Source organism: Magallana gigas, chromosome 4, assembly GCF_963853765.1.
Source record: "Magallana gigas chromosome 4, xbMagGiga1.1, whole genome shotgun sequence".
Classification (NCBI taxonomy): Eukaryota; Metazoa; Mollusca; class Bivalvia; order Ostreida; family Ostreidae; genus Magallana; species Magallana gigas.
The window spans coordinates 46,171,760-46,187,159 of NC_088856.1; the positions used below are offsets into that span (position 1 = coordinate 46,171,760).

Here is a 15,400-nt window from a genome sequence, read left to right on the forward strand (position 1 = left end):
GATTAAATCATAAAACTTCACCCGGATCCATTGGGCGTGATAACATTTTGATGTAATTAAAATGTTCAAATTTTTATCTTAAAATTTTTATAATGGATAAAAATGTTAAACAGAGTAATTGCAATGCCATACATTTAAAAAGGCAGAAAACTATCAAATGTCATACTGTAAAGTTTTACGCAAAATATGCAAAGCATAACACTATTTGTTATATTAAAAAACATCCTGTTTTGTAAACACAGTTGCCAGATACAAAGTTCCATATTTAAAATAAATGAGACTTTGAAAACATTAGATAATATTAAACTATCAAACTGAAAAGATAAGTAACTTGCAAATGATAAAAAAAAATCTAAACCAGATTAAGTGTTAACGAACATTAATACTTAGTAAACAACCGACGTAGCCAAAAACATTATACAAGCTCAGTTTACAAAACAAAGGTTTGTGGGCATCGTATCTCTATTGTACCTGGTTGTTCATGGCATTACAATTCAGGTTACTCATAACAAGTACCTTAGAAACGCATTGTAAATAAATAATAATGGAAAAAAGGATTAAAATTTGTAAACTTAAACAACTCATATGGAGATCATGCTACCTAAATCTAATACTTTCTAAAAGTTTGTGAGATTTTTGTATTTATTGTATTACAGTAAAACACGCTTATAACGAAGTCCCAGGGACGGGCAATAGTACTTTGTTAAAAGCGTAATTCGTTATATCCGTCAAGTTTACAACATGAAATAGAGACTTGGGGAATGAAATTCACTTTGCTGTAAGCGTCAATTCATTATAAGCGTGTTCGCTATAACCGTGTTTTACTGTACAGTAAAACACGCTTATAACGAAGTCCCAGGGACGGGCAATAGTACTTTGTTAAAAGCGTAATTCGTTATATCCGTCAAGTTTACAACATGAAATAGAGACTTGGGGAATGAAATTCACTTTGCTGTAAGCGTCAATTCATTATAAGCGTGTTCGCTATAACCGTGTTTTACTGTATTGTATTTATACCTATTTATGTACAGGACCGCCTCGACAATGACCATCTAAGCTGTCGATGTCGATGATATCACGGAGTTTTAAGTAATCTCTCATTAATGTTGGAATATGTAAGGTATCAATGGCTGGAAATATCGTTGTATCCTTAGTACTCTTCCTTAAACGTTCTCTTATTGCTGATCTACACATCTGTTTCAAGCTGTTTGGTTCGGCAACATTTACACCAAAACGTCTCAGTTTTTCTCTGATGACTCGATTGCTGTGGTCGACACTTGTGAAATGATACCCAGCCGCCAAAAACGTCTCCAAAATAACGCTAAACTTGACACAACCACCGAAACACGAATAGCGAGTGTGTCTACAAAATTGAAACCATACATTGCTTATGTTATACATGTTTGGATCCACACCATGCTGTAGAAGTAGGATTGTACTGTCACATTTGAATTTTAGACCAGGTGAAATACTCGATGTTTCGTGTATGGGTTTGAAGACTTTTCCTCTCCTATATATTTTGGAATAAAAACACGAATTAATCGTTACAAACGTTATAAATCTAAACCCCAAACACATTCAGAGTGTCTTATCTTTCATTAATAACTGCTCTCGTATGAGTGTAAACATGTTAAAGTTGTGTATTCAACACAAACATGCTTTGTCGAAGGTTGGATCTCATAAGGTTACCTACGTATAAAATAAAGAATATGTTCGATATAAGATAATAAAATTACAATCCTCTTGATCCTGTACCACCATTTTTTGACATTGCCGTCCTCTAACAAACTAGAGGATTTAGTTCTTATTGTCATGATATCCATTTATCAATATATAGAGTTTCGTTTAAAGAAAAGATGAAACCGTTGTGAAATGAATAATTTGTACGTAATGATTAAGCAGTCTTTAACACAGGAATAATTCTGAAATCTGTTTAAATAAACAAGCATTCTTCGAGCATTGCACAAAAAAATACGTGTCCCCTACCGGCACCCACCCACGCCCTAATTTTAAAGCAATTGTATTTTGTGATAAATAGGTCTGGAGAAAATTATTTTTAAACGTACAAAACCAAAAAGTATTAAAAACCGAGTCGTTTTGAATGAATTTTTTCATCAACTTTGAATTCAACTGTATGTTATAATCTTAGGATTCATTTTGGGTCCATTTGCGTAAAACAACACACATGTGAACCTGACCATAGTTGCGAGGAATTTTCAAAAATAAATAACTTTAACACCTGTTAATAAAAAGGGAATCGTAGTTGAACTCAATGAATGAAAATTTCTGTTTAATGGAATGGTACAGATAGATTTGCACCATAAAATTTCATCCCGCCTCTCAATGTCTTACCTTCATTTATTAGAACACTGATCGAGTCTATAACTAACCCGATCGTAAATAAGTGCTTATTCAAAATTCATAAGTAATACGTAAATACTTGAGGATAAAAGTAACAAAAGTAAAATGTTCTCTGAAGGCCACACATGAGGCTGCACATTAAAACCAATTTAAAAAAACTAATCAAAATGTAACTATAATCGGGCCATTATATATAAAATCATGCAAACAAAGCGAGGCCATAATTGGGGTAGGGATGACCAAGGGGTCATGTGATGCCCTAGTTCACAAGGAACAACAATCTTTTTTGTTTCACTTCCGATGATGACTGGAAATGACAGACAACATTCCATGATTGTGTATTCAACAAATCATATAATATATAGATTTTCGTCACCGAAAGCAAGATTTTTGTCTTAACAAGATGGCCGAGTGAGAAAAAAAATACGGCTGCCGCTAACTGCTAGGTAAGTGGGTTCCAGAGGTCTTGACTCCAAGGCCGGGCAAAGGTAGAGCTCCAAGATGGTGAATTTCCCTGTGCTGTATGTATATCTATTTCATTCTCTATGGGCAGATATATGTCAATTTGAGTGTTATCTCAATGTTTGTGCCTATGTCTTTTGAAGAACATCTATTTACGCATTTTTGTCACATTACATTTTAAAGAAAAAAAACTTGGCGAACGGAGGACCTTGATATTAAGAACTGAGCAAACAAAGAAAGTTTTCAAACTTGTTTGGAAATCGGAGTGGGGACAGAATGACTGACAAACTGTGATAAAGACGAAAGTCTCTCCCCTTTCTCTGTTTTCGCATAATAAAGAAATGATATTTTAAGAATGTAATCTGTTATAAATACCCAAAAAACAGACAAGGTCCCCATCTCGTTGTGTTCAACTTTGCCCCGGCCTCAAGATAAAGTTCCACGAAGTATTGTGGGCGGTATCGGACTTTATTATACCGGGAATAAGTTCGTCCAACGTGTTCAAAGATACTGTACAATTCTTCCTCGGGTTCCTCAAGATTGAAAACTTGCCGACGACCTTGAAATCCATTTACATTTGCCCCTATATATTCAACAAATGTATAAGTTCATGACAAGAAATAACGTTGAATAACAAACCAAACAATCCCCCCCTTTAAAACATTGTGTTAATTAATTGAGAATTTTAAAAAATGATGAACATTGAGTCAAGTAAAATCATTTGATTTGAACTTTCGAATAACATATTATAAAACATGCATTGAGAAACAATTCATTACAAAATCAGACAAATTACTAATTGTAATAATGACATAGATCATGGATGAGATCTATAAAATAAAGATTGTCAAAAAAATCATTCCTTTCTTTTATTTCATTTATATGTAAAACAAACAAAAAAAAAAAAGGAAAAATAAAACGAGCTCTACCTGAATTCAACAATAATTTAACTATCTCTGCATCTCCAACATTTGTTGTAAAATACAACGGTGGGACACCCTCTTCGGACGGAAATTGCATATCCCTAGGATAGACTTGTAAGTTTACGTCTGCGCCCAGTTTTATAAGTTCAGTGGCTAGTTTTAATTCCCTATACCTGAAATTCAGTTGGATTGGAACATGTATTACAAACTGCTGTCCATCACGTCGTTACGTTATTTCAAAACTTTTCAAGCACAAAATAAACATAAATAAAATCTGTTTCAATTTAATAAATTTTTTGAATAATCATCTAAGACATTTTTTTATAAATGTCCCACTTATATATATATATATATAGAGAGAGAGAGAGAGAGAGAGAGAGAGAGAGAGAGAGAGAGAGAGAGAGAGAGAAAGAGAGTAGGCTAACATATGCAAACTAACAATCTGTTATAAAATAAAAGGAACTAAAATTAATCCTTTCGGAGAAGATATGTGATATAATAGCATCTATATGCATGTTATATAGATGTCTTTATCTTATGAGGATATTGCTGTGTTCTTTTAGCTCGGGCTCATTATTCTTATCGGGCTCAGTATACAAATTCTTTTCAAAGGACGACCAATTTGGCAGAGGCTGAGAGGGGTAGCTTTTTGCATTGTTTAATCTTCCAGTTTTCATTGTCCAATAAGGTATATGTTAGCCTTTTTGTCTATGAGGCCCTGAATTAATGGTCTATTATTCTGTCAATTTGATGGTAGCGCATTCACTAGATTTTAGTTCTCAGCAGTTATAAATAAAGACACTAGGCCTAATGCGCTAGGATTGCATAGCCATCGATACAAAGTACATTCTTTTCGGATGGGGGCTGCCACCGCTGCATATCAGCAAGGTTGCACTTCAGATTCTTTTAGAGAGGCAGGCAGATGGAAATCACAAATTTATAAATCCTACATTCGTTGCCCTATTAAACAAGTTAGCTGTTAAACTTTCTGCTTTCAGATTCTGCTGTATGGTGTGTGGGGTCTTCCATTAATAAACATGTCTTTCTGGCAGCCATGCTTAGAACAGGAGGGATTAACTTGGGGTTGAAAAGATTGAAAATAAAAATATGGTAGCAAGGTTATGCCGGATTAAATTTCACTGACCTATCATTGTGGGGGTCATGATTTAGGCGACCCTGACTGGCTCCTCGCTGAGTTAATAGAACATATGTCCAAGAGCATAACCAGCCTACCGAAGACTAAGTTAGTTTGGTCGCAAATATTGCCACGCAAGTCTTATAGATATTCTTCAGACCTTGAAGCTATGAAGAGGAATCGTAAACGCTTCAATAGGGCAACATCGTGTCAGATACAGGGCTTTGGGGGGGGGGGGGGGCATATATTAAGCTCCCAGATATTATTAGGATCATCAACCAGTTTTCAGGGCAATGGTAATGTGCATCTCAATCCTTTGGGTAACAACAAATTCTTGAGTGACATTCATTATTGAGACCTTGAATATTTCCGGAAAGGGTTTTAGACCGTATTTCCGGCCGAACGCCAATGAAGGGTTATTTCACATACAAACAATACAACTTTAATACTAAATAGGGTATCCATAAAGCATTATAATCACAAATTAAATAGATGGGTTTTGGTCGTGGGTTAATTGAATTGGGCTCCCCTTGTGGGGCAACCTTAAACCTTCAGTGCACCCGTCCATTCAACTAATGTGACAAGTTTGTGTAAATAATGAACAAATATATTGTTCGCAGTTAACCCGAAACAATCAAATACTATCGATTTATGCTGCTGCTCATTTTGTGCTTGTTGCTGCTACTGCTGCTACCATCTTACATTTTAATTATAAACATTCAAGTGTTCAACCTGCTTTTATTTCCATGACCAAAAACGCCAAACAATAAAAATCTAATTACACAATTACTTGTGTTTGGTAATTTCTTCCATATAGATAATAGCTTCTATATGCAAGTTATTTTTAAGGCACAATTATTTGTGTTTGGTAATTCTTTCTATATAGATAATGTGATTTTGTTTGTTTATGCACCATTTTATTCCAGGCATTATATAGTGTACAATTAACTCACATGCAGGCTATAACTAAAGGAGTATATTCTTTGAAAACTTCCATTCCATTATCCTCTGTATTTCCAAATATTCTCGTCCATAAGGTTACCTTATTTATGACAAGAGTGTCGACACTTTTTAATCGCACTGTAAAACAAAATCCTTAACATAAATCATATCAAATAAAAATAGGAATATGAGCAAAATATTAAAGAATTTTTCTTATATGTAAAATTTGCCAATGATTGTGCATGATTATAGATCAACGTACTTTTCATTAATTTACTTACGATTTTTTTTTATTTGGTCAAATTATCTTAAATTTAGGGATATTAATCATAGAATTACTTTGTTTGCAATCAAAAAGCATTTTGGTTTTCATTTTTTTTATGATTCAAGAAGTATTTATTCAATGATATTTGAATACAATGAAAAAGAATTGAACGGGTACCATACCTGTACGTCTTTTGTCTTACAGTCAAGGAACATTTAACAATGTTTTTGACAGAGTATAAGTCTGCAATACATGTACATATAAAACTTTGTCCAGTGTGAGATGTTTCTGTTTAACACCGTTTTTATACAAAGTCGCTGTTAAACATGAAAAATGCAACGTTTGCTGTAATAAAATGATAATTGATGGAATGTGTTAATCCATGAGGTAATTGTTTTTTTTACTGATTAATTCAAAATATATTTTTTGAAATAATACTATGTGCTTCTTTTTTTGACTTGCATTGGATGTATATGTAGGCGTTATAACAATGATTTAAATGAAATGAATTTATGACTCAGAGTTTACTCATTGAGAGTGTTAAGTTTATTATGGTACTTTAATTTTTATAACTGAAATGAATATAGAAATTCATAAGAATATAAATTTTGAAATGTTGTGGCCATCGTTTTTCATCAGTAAAGAAATTAAATTGCAACTCTAACATGCATCTGTTTCTCACATTCATGTAATACTTGATTAAAAATATAGATCTTTGTATAACAATCTATATTTAACAGCAAAAAATCTAAATCAACCGAAAACGTGTTATGACACATGGGTGTTTATACTGGATAGATTCTGATCAGAAAATACATGTAACCCAGTTAAGACATGTTTTGTTAAGTTTTTATTTTTTTAAATTGTATTTATTTTACAATACATCATACTAATAATTTAATGGTATGTATTATTATTTTAACCTCTGAGATGAGGAGGATCCATGATTTGACGTCAAGGGCCGACAGTAAAAACCAGTGGGTCTGGGGTCAGCTCTGATGCCCTATTTGATCGAGGGCAAAGCCTTGGTAGTGACAGAGGGGATGGAGCCCTTAGCAGGTCATTAATTTAAGAGATTTTACAGGGTACAGATTAAAGTCTCGTAAGTAAACATTTGTACTTATTTTTTTATGATAAAAAAAGATAATCAATTTATGATTTGTTAAGAAATGCAACCAAGCCATCAGAAGCTGCTTCTGCCTTGATTAAATTCTAGAAACGTATCCTTTCATTTCTACATCTCTTTGATTGATAAATGGGTGTAAATTATATTTGTTTTAAGATTCCTATCTTTAAAACACTGTCTGTTTGGTTAGATTTTCTTACCAATTTTAAAATGTAGATGATTTCAAAATATACTGCAAAGTGCAAATATATCAAAGAAAATCATCATAAATTGAATGAGGATCCTTAAACTTTGGTGGAACATTGTCATAACTAATTATATCACTGTTTACTTTCACAGTAAACTTTGTAATAAAGAATAGTTAAGTGATAAGAAACGATGTAACATACTTACATGTGTACTTACAATTCTACTGTGCAAGCTTTGATTACATTAAACAAGTTAATCAAGTCTCTTAACCTTGGAAAACATACTATCACAATCGATCAATTGTCTTAAATACTTGATACATCATGTAATTCATTGTAGGAACTCTGTTTTATAGGTTTTCTTTATATTACACAACTGGACACACAGGATTTCTATGTAGAAAAGCCTTTAGTTTCTGACAATGTCGATAGTTAGACCCACGATACGTTTAATTTCGTTGGTATCTTAAATTTGAAAATTGTATCCGCCACTTTAAATAAAAATATTGATAAGAAGGGAGCCACATAAGAGACATTGAACAAACTGAGCAAAAATGACGATACATTTTGTAGTGTTTTTTAAAACCAAGCATTTAATTTGCACGTTCAGATTTGTGAACTTATACTTATACTCTACATGTCCAGATCTAGATGGAAGATCGTAATGAAAACAAATCCGAAACTCAGATATCCCATCACCCCCCCCCCCCAACCGAAAGAATATTCATACTTATTAATTCTGAATTCACAAATAACCAATAATAGGGATCAATTCCCCCTTGAAAACAAAACATTTCCTCTAAATCATACCCCTTAAAAGAAATATCCAGATCCACGCATGCTAAACACTTGCATGCTACAATGTACTTTAAAATGTAGAATTACAATTTGTTTGTCTTACGTGAGTTCCAGGCGTAGCTTATTAAAGCGTCCTCAAGTTCTGGTGGTTCACTTAGGAAATATTGCAAGATGTTTCCCATCTCCAAACTGCAAAAAACCAAGAAAGTTTATTTGAAATCTATTTATCAATCAATTATATAATTAATTTGAGATCAAAAATCTCTTTCAGTAAAGAAAAAAACTGGAGCGCTTTTTTAAAAATAAGATAGAAATGCACACCTTTTATTCTTTAAAATTATGTATTTTAGACTTATACATGATTTTACACTTGTCAGGTGATATCTCAGAATGAGTCAATAAATTCAAATAACTTTAACCAAAAAGCTAGAAATTCTTTTAACGTGAATAATTTATTTTTTTAATTTTCAAAAGTAATTCTTAATGGAGAGACATTTGAAAATTTCTACCTATCTCTCACGTAATAAAAAAATTCAATATGTATATATAACACGTAAAACCGTATTTTTTTCAAAAACGGAAGATATCTTTCAATTTGATACACCTTTTGAATGGTCAATAATTTGTCTACTAGTTTGTAAGGACAGTTCTTTTTATTAATAGCGAGCGCAGCGAGGCGGCGCGAAGCGCCGCTCGCGTAGCGAGCTCCATAGACAACGTGTACGAACGGAGGAAATTCGCGTTGTAATCTGCAAATTGTTCATAGAAAATTTTGTGGACCCGCGTGAAAACGTTCTACTATCCCAGTGATCCTTTGCAGTGCATTGCAACATGGCGGAACAGGAAGCGTTTCTAAGGAAAATTCTTACCTGTAAATCGCATACATTATTTTCATTTACCAATAAAAAGTCCTTCAAAAACACCAAAGTATGCAACCAATATGCTTACCTAAAAAAAACCTGTACCTATCTGAACTTTTGCTGACATATGACGTCATTTCCTTCCCCGAATTTGTCCGACAAATTTACGAAAACTGTCGAGCGCAAAAGAAAGTTAAGTATGAAGTCACAGTGATCTCGCGTTTTAATTTCCCGCGATACATTTAGAGGTGGATCAAGCATCTTTATTGGATGTAACGTGTAGGAAGTATTCAGTATCAGTGTTAACGGTGACTCTTTGGCTGATTAGTTTTGTTTTGATAATTTTTTTGCTTAGTAAATACACATGCAAGTTCCATGCTAATTTTACTGTCATATTGATCCAATCATATATGCATACGTTAGGTAGGTGACAAAAATTATTAAAAAAGAAAAGTCCAATTATTATTAGATCTACGTGCAGCCATGTCATTCTGTAATGAATAAATAAAAGGAAAACAATTGAACTGTTAAAATATCTACATGTATTTGTTATAGTTGCATATGTGGTCAAACCTTTCAAAAATATTGGATATCATACACTAAAAAAGAGTGAGGGCACATGTCTACATATAGAGCGTAAAAAAAATTGATGTCACAGAGGAAAATAATTAAAACACAGGAAACAGCAAGGAACAGAATGAAAAATAACACAGACACACAATTTATTGTTTACTGATTTTAATGATCGATAAAAAATAATTGTATTTACATAAAAAAAAAACGGCTTTTTGTTTATCAAAATATTTTAGTAAGTCTGTTTAACATTGTATTAATGCTCAGTGGTAGTTTGTTAAGTGTATAAGCCTAGGAAGGGACCATTGGAATAAAAGTTTGATAACATTGGGTTCCTTGCGGTGGTAAAAGTTTTTGAGACAAAGCCAAAGTATTTTGGTTTGGGAAAGTCCACTGGTTGCATTTAACAATGATTACAGATGTGTGGTTTCTTCTGCGCTCGCCCCAATGGTAACACCGTAAACCATATTAAATATCGCGCGCTTTATAAATAGAAATTACACGACCACCATGCTCTAACAAGTTTTCTGCGGGAATGGTAATGCAACTCTCAGGGGTGAATGAGGAAAAAATTCCTCTGATCAATAAGACGTCACAATAAGCAACATGATGTCATATTGCACTCAAGAAACCTTATATTAAGAAACTCGTGAAATTTTGTCACTGTCAAACAGATCATATAATCTATATATCAGTTTAATCAAATTTGACCTTTCGCATAAAGGTCCGGTCAAGGTCACAATAATTTCCCTCAACTTAAAGGAAGATAAAAACGAATGCAGTTATCTGCAGTTATATAGACATCTGTTTAAGGTATGAAGTTTCTATTCTTCAATGCAATGAAAGAACATTAGAATGAATATAGTTATCTGCAGTTATATAGACATCTGTTTAAGGTACGAAGTTTCTATTCTTCAATGCAATGAAAGAACATTAGAATGTCTATCAGCGTATACTTATTAATCGGAATAAACATTAAAACTTAAATGCTATTGTTTAGACCGCATTTTCTCTAATTTTCTTAAATTTTGAAGATATTTCTATTATGTTTGATGCTCCCAATATTACAATATTTTTTATTGTTACACAAAAATCTATTTATAGAATGAGCGCTTAAAAAGCTTATTAAAATGTAATTTGAAAGGCCAATCATATTTTAAAAACATATTCTGAACTGCAAGTATCTTATCATTAGTTCATATTAGAAAAAAAAAATCAAAAATTAATGTTATTGTTTTCAAAATGCTAAATAGACTCATGAATCTACAGCAATACTGAATTGCAAAAACATGATATTTTCCTACGCCAACGTTCCGTCAAAAATATTGTATTTAAAAGTTTGATTACTATTTCTATGGCAAGTTGTATGATAGTAAAAAAAAAGAACGAAAAATATGATATTTTAATTTTCTTTCATCTTGATTTAAAGAACATTAATTTTCATCAATTTTACTTTTGACATGTCGAAAACCAGAAAGACTCTTTCCTTTACTGTGAGGTTCTACCATTGCACGACAGCTTCAAAGAGCGACAGGAGCAGTAATAAAATCCATAATGAACATTCACTTGATATTAACATTTAGCATTGTTTTCATAAAAATAAACATTTTTTTTTTTTAAATGACAATAATATCGACGATAATTAAACTCGGAGTTGCCTTAACCTACCCGCGTATGTATTAAAAACTTTTATTTCTTGGGGTTTATGTTTGTCGGTATGAAAATTCCTCTTGGATCGTATGACGTTATTTCGTTGGTTGCAAGTCCGGAGAATTTTAGTAAATATAAAACAAATGATGGTAAATACGTTTGTAGGGAGGGTGTAAATATATGGGCAAGGGTTACCCACGAAAGTCACGAACATTGGTCCTCCACGAACAGTGATGATTCCACAGCATCGAAAACAAATTATTTTTCCGTCTGGAGATTTTTTTCTTGAACTATTGATAAAACGGGTTTCCATACAAATATGTTTGTATTAGATGAATGTAAAATGAATGATGATTTTAATTGATGACTTAACACGTCTCTTTAAGATTTATTTGAGCAGATTCTTGTAAACGATATTTTTTAAAAATTAAAGTTTTCAAGAAAATTTAAAATAAAGCTTACATACTTACATGTTACTAAGATCACAGGAGATGAAACTGAAAATAGTTTTGTGCAGTATAATTCATTTGTTTATATAGTATATTTCTGCAATGTGTCATACCATGTCATGTAACAGTCAGCGAAATTCTATTTTTTGAAATGACAACTATTTCCCCACATGCATGACTACACATATGATATATGAATTTGTGTTTTATATCCCTTGGAGAGCAAAGTGAAAACAAAAATGTTACGTGCACCGAAATTCTCTCCATTTTTTTTATTCTTTTGTCCTTTCCTTTATTTTGATAAGTGTATAGCAGCCATGACAGAATATAATTTCCTTTTATATCAACAAATTCAGTTTATACAAGCCCCGACAATTCACCGGAAGGTAAACCAGGATGATTTTAAGTAATGTGAAAATATTATTAGTCAGTATAATCTTTAGTTCATTTCTGGTAAGCTGAAACATTTGCTAGAGACTCAGAGCAACTGCAAAGTATTTGCAACGGCGTTTTAAGGTAGAATAAAACATTTTCTATTCGACGAGTTTATGTCTGAACCGGATGACACGACCATTGTTTATATACTGCCAAAAAAAACAAAATATCAAATATTTGTCAATATTACTTTGTTCAATTTTTTTTTGAGAGAGAGAGAGAGAGAAACACGTGAAATTTAACGTATATTAATAGCACTTGATATAAAGGGGCTAGTCAGAAGGTCATTCAATGATAATTGAATCACCAAAAACAAAAATCAAAAGTTATTCAAAATCTAAAACTTTTAGAGTCGTACAGCCGATCATAACAGGAGTGAACAAAGAATACGTTTAATTACAATCAACTACAGCATGTACATATTGTTGATCATACTGTAAACATTGGAAAAATGCATTCGAATTTATATTTAGTGGACAATTTCTCAATCTTTCCTTTTCAGAGCTGGCTAGTTAAGAGATTTTTCTGATAAAATAAGCCTACATGTTAAACGGAAATTTTTATAATTTTAAAGGTTCAATCTTTTTCGTATTTTTCTAAAAGTAACAAATGAGCTTGAATTTGGGTTTCTTCTTTTCAAAGAAAAAAATATACAGGAATTCATAAAAGTATGGAAAGTTTAATAACCTATGAGCATATTTATGGCAAGTGGCATTTTGGGGACTTTAAAACGACTTTTGCTTATCAAATATAGAAACATAAGTTCCTAACCATCGGCATCTTTTTTTTGGGGGGGGGGGGAATAAAGAGAGAGAGAGAGAGAGAGAGAGAGAGAGAGAACATTTTTTAAAGATACTAGATACACTCTCCTATTCATCTTCAAGGAAAAGGATTTGATGTATGGAGGGGGAGGGGGGGGGGGGGTCGTATAGATTTTTAGGTCAATCTGTTGGTTTTTTAATTGTCTAATCCGTGGGGGGGGGGATAGGTAGAACCAAACAAACTTCTACCTTAACGTTAATTTTGTTTATATTACCACGGTTTTCAAATATGTTCCCCTTAAAAGTGGGGGACTCCCACACATATCAATTTTCTACATGTAAGCTTAAAAAACAGTAGGAGGGACAACCCCCTCTTCCTCCTGATGATATGTGCCTGATATATCAATTTTATAAACAAAATGTGTTATTCCATTACTTTAGACCTTGAAATCAATCACATGATAATGGTATTGAAGTTAGTGACTATTGAGATATTTAAATAAAAAACTATATAAAAAAAGTAGGTTTCGCCAAAAAAAAGTGCAGGTCTATTTAAATATAATGTCAAACTTTGTAGTACGACGTACTGATACTTGGTCTTCAAAGAAATTGACAGGCAAATCCTAAATACATTGTACATGAAAGCATTTATTCCTTTCTAGAGAACGTAAAGCCGCGCTCGAATCTACGCGCTCTACAATGATTGCATCCTAATTATTGGTAAATGGTATAATTTAACACACGAATTTTTGAATTGTTCTACTGTTTCTGTGGTAAAGCGTTATCATTTAAATTTGCACATTTATCTAAAATTTGTTTACACTGATGACAAATATAAGCTGTAAATAAGGAGGATAAAATTCGTTTGATGATCGATAACTCGAGCTAGAAAATAAGGATTTCTTGATGGCTTTCATCACTAATTTCTTTGGAGGAAGAAACGCGACGCTTTGTAGAGATACTGAGTGCTGACTTACAAATCCAGCAACTTATATTCGTGTGTGACGGATGTATTGATGTAGGATTTTATACTGTTGTGTCTTTTTTGTTATAATTCAAATTAATATTTGATGTAATAATACTTCTGAATTAGAAACAGGCAAAAATGTCAATCGTTTGGTATTGCATTGAAGATGGATTTTTTTTAAATTTGGGGTCGTGTCTTTTTTGAAGACTTTATAGGTGCCGAATTGGTACGGCTGAGACTGCAACGGAGAAAAAGGGCAAATGAGAGTAATCCTTACAGATCAACACTGTACTATGAGAACTTAAACTAAGATGTAAACGAATTTTAATTACTAGTATTATTTATTGCTTTAAAGTAATGTATACGTTATATTATTTTATATTATCAGGTCATCAAACACTGTACCTTTTCAAAAAATGGAAAGAACAGATTAAGGAGGTTCTTTGTTTCGAAATATTTATTGACGCTTTTTGAAATTGAAAACAAATCAAATTATGTTCTGAACAATTAGCTCTACAATAGATATGTAATGATTATGCCTTATTACAATAAACGTTGTGATGAATTAGATTTGGGTGGGGAAAAGGGATAACCTGACTACCCTTGGAGTAGAGTACTCCAAGATTATATATTAAACAGCTGTTCTGTAGAGTCAGGGAGAGTCGTCTGGAAACAGCAGAGAAGAAACTTACGATAGAAAGAAAGAAAATAGAAAGAAGAGTTGAGAGGTAGGGTTAAATAGAAACTAGTGGCAAGAAACCCAGGGAATTGAGATGAGGTGCTTGGTGTAGTCAATCTGAAGAAGATTGAGACACCAAGTACCTCTCTCTCAATAGGAACCGGGTAAAGACACACAGTACAGAAAACCCACTTCACACATTATCCCCATTTATTATTGACAGTGATTTAAACGTTACCCAATTAGAGAAAAATTATTGTACCAGTCATTATTAACTCAGGGAGAGTTAAAGGAAAATTGAAGCTGCTAGATTCTTCAATATTTACACCAAAACTTCTCAGTTCTTCTCTGATGACTTGATTGTTTATGTCGGCGGTAGTAAAATGATACCCAGATGCTAAAAACGTTCCTTATAAAGCGCTTACCTGTAAACAGTCATTATTCGAGCAAAATCAACTGTGTCCAGAAAATTGGAACAAGACATCACTGACTTGATACATGTTTAGATCCACGCCGTGCTGTAGAAGTGGGATTGTCGTGTCACATTTAGAATATGGTCAAGGAATATCTTAAGTCGTTGGGATTTTGGCCTGTACAAATTGAGCGTGTTTTACTTTACAAAATGATATTAATCTGTTCTAATTTCAAACGTAACGTCGAGCGAATTAGAACGTTTTTGACAATGGTGCATTGTGACGTGCAAACCAGGTTATATAAATTGGACACAATTTTTTTATCCAATTAAATGCCGCGTTACAACCAGAATTAATATACATGTATTCATCGATATCCATTCGACTCTCTCTCTCTCTTTCTCTCTCACACA

The 15,400-nt window shown here is 32.8% G+C and overlaps 1 protein-coding gene across 1 annotated transcript; it reads right to left on the reverse strand.

The window, feature by feature from the left end:
• Positions 1-125: 125 nt before the first annotated feature.
• On the reverse strand, positions 126-11,673 carry LOC105318800 (uncharacterized). Its single transcript, XM_066082588.1, has 6 exons — positions 11,496-11,673; positions 8,304-8,389; positions 5,835-5,961; positions 3,753-3,919; positions 3,199-3,406; positions 126-1,510 (listed from the first exon to the last, which is right to left on the reverse strand). Exons 1-6 carry the CDS (start codon positions 11,594-11,596, stop codon positions 1,018-1,020), a joined length of 1,182 nt encoding a protein of 393 aa, XP_065938660.1. The 5' UTR covers positions 11,597-11,673; the 3' UTR covers positions 126-1,017.
• Positions 11,674-15,400: the final 3,727 nt, after the last annotated feature.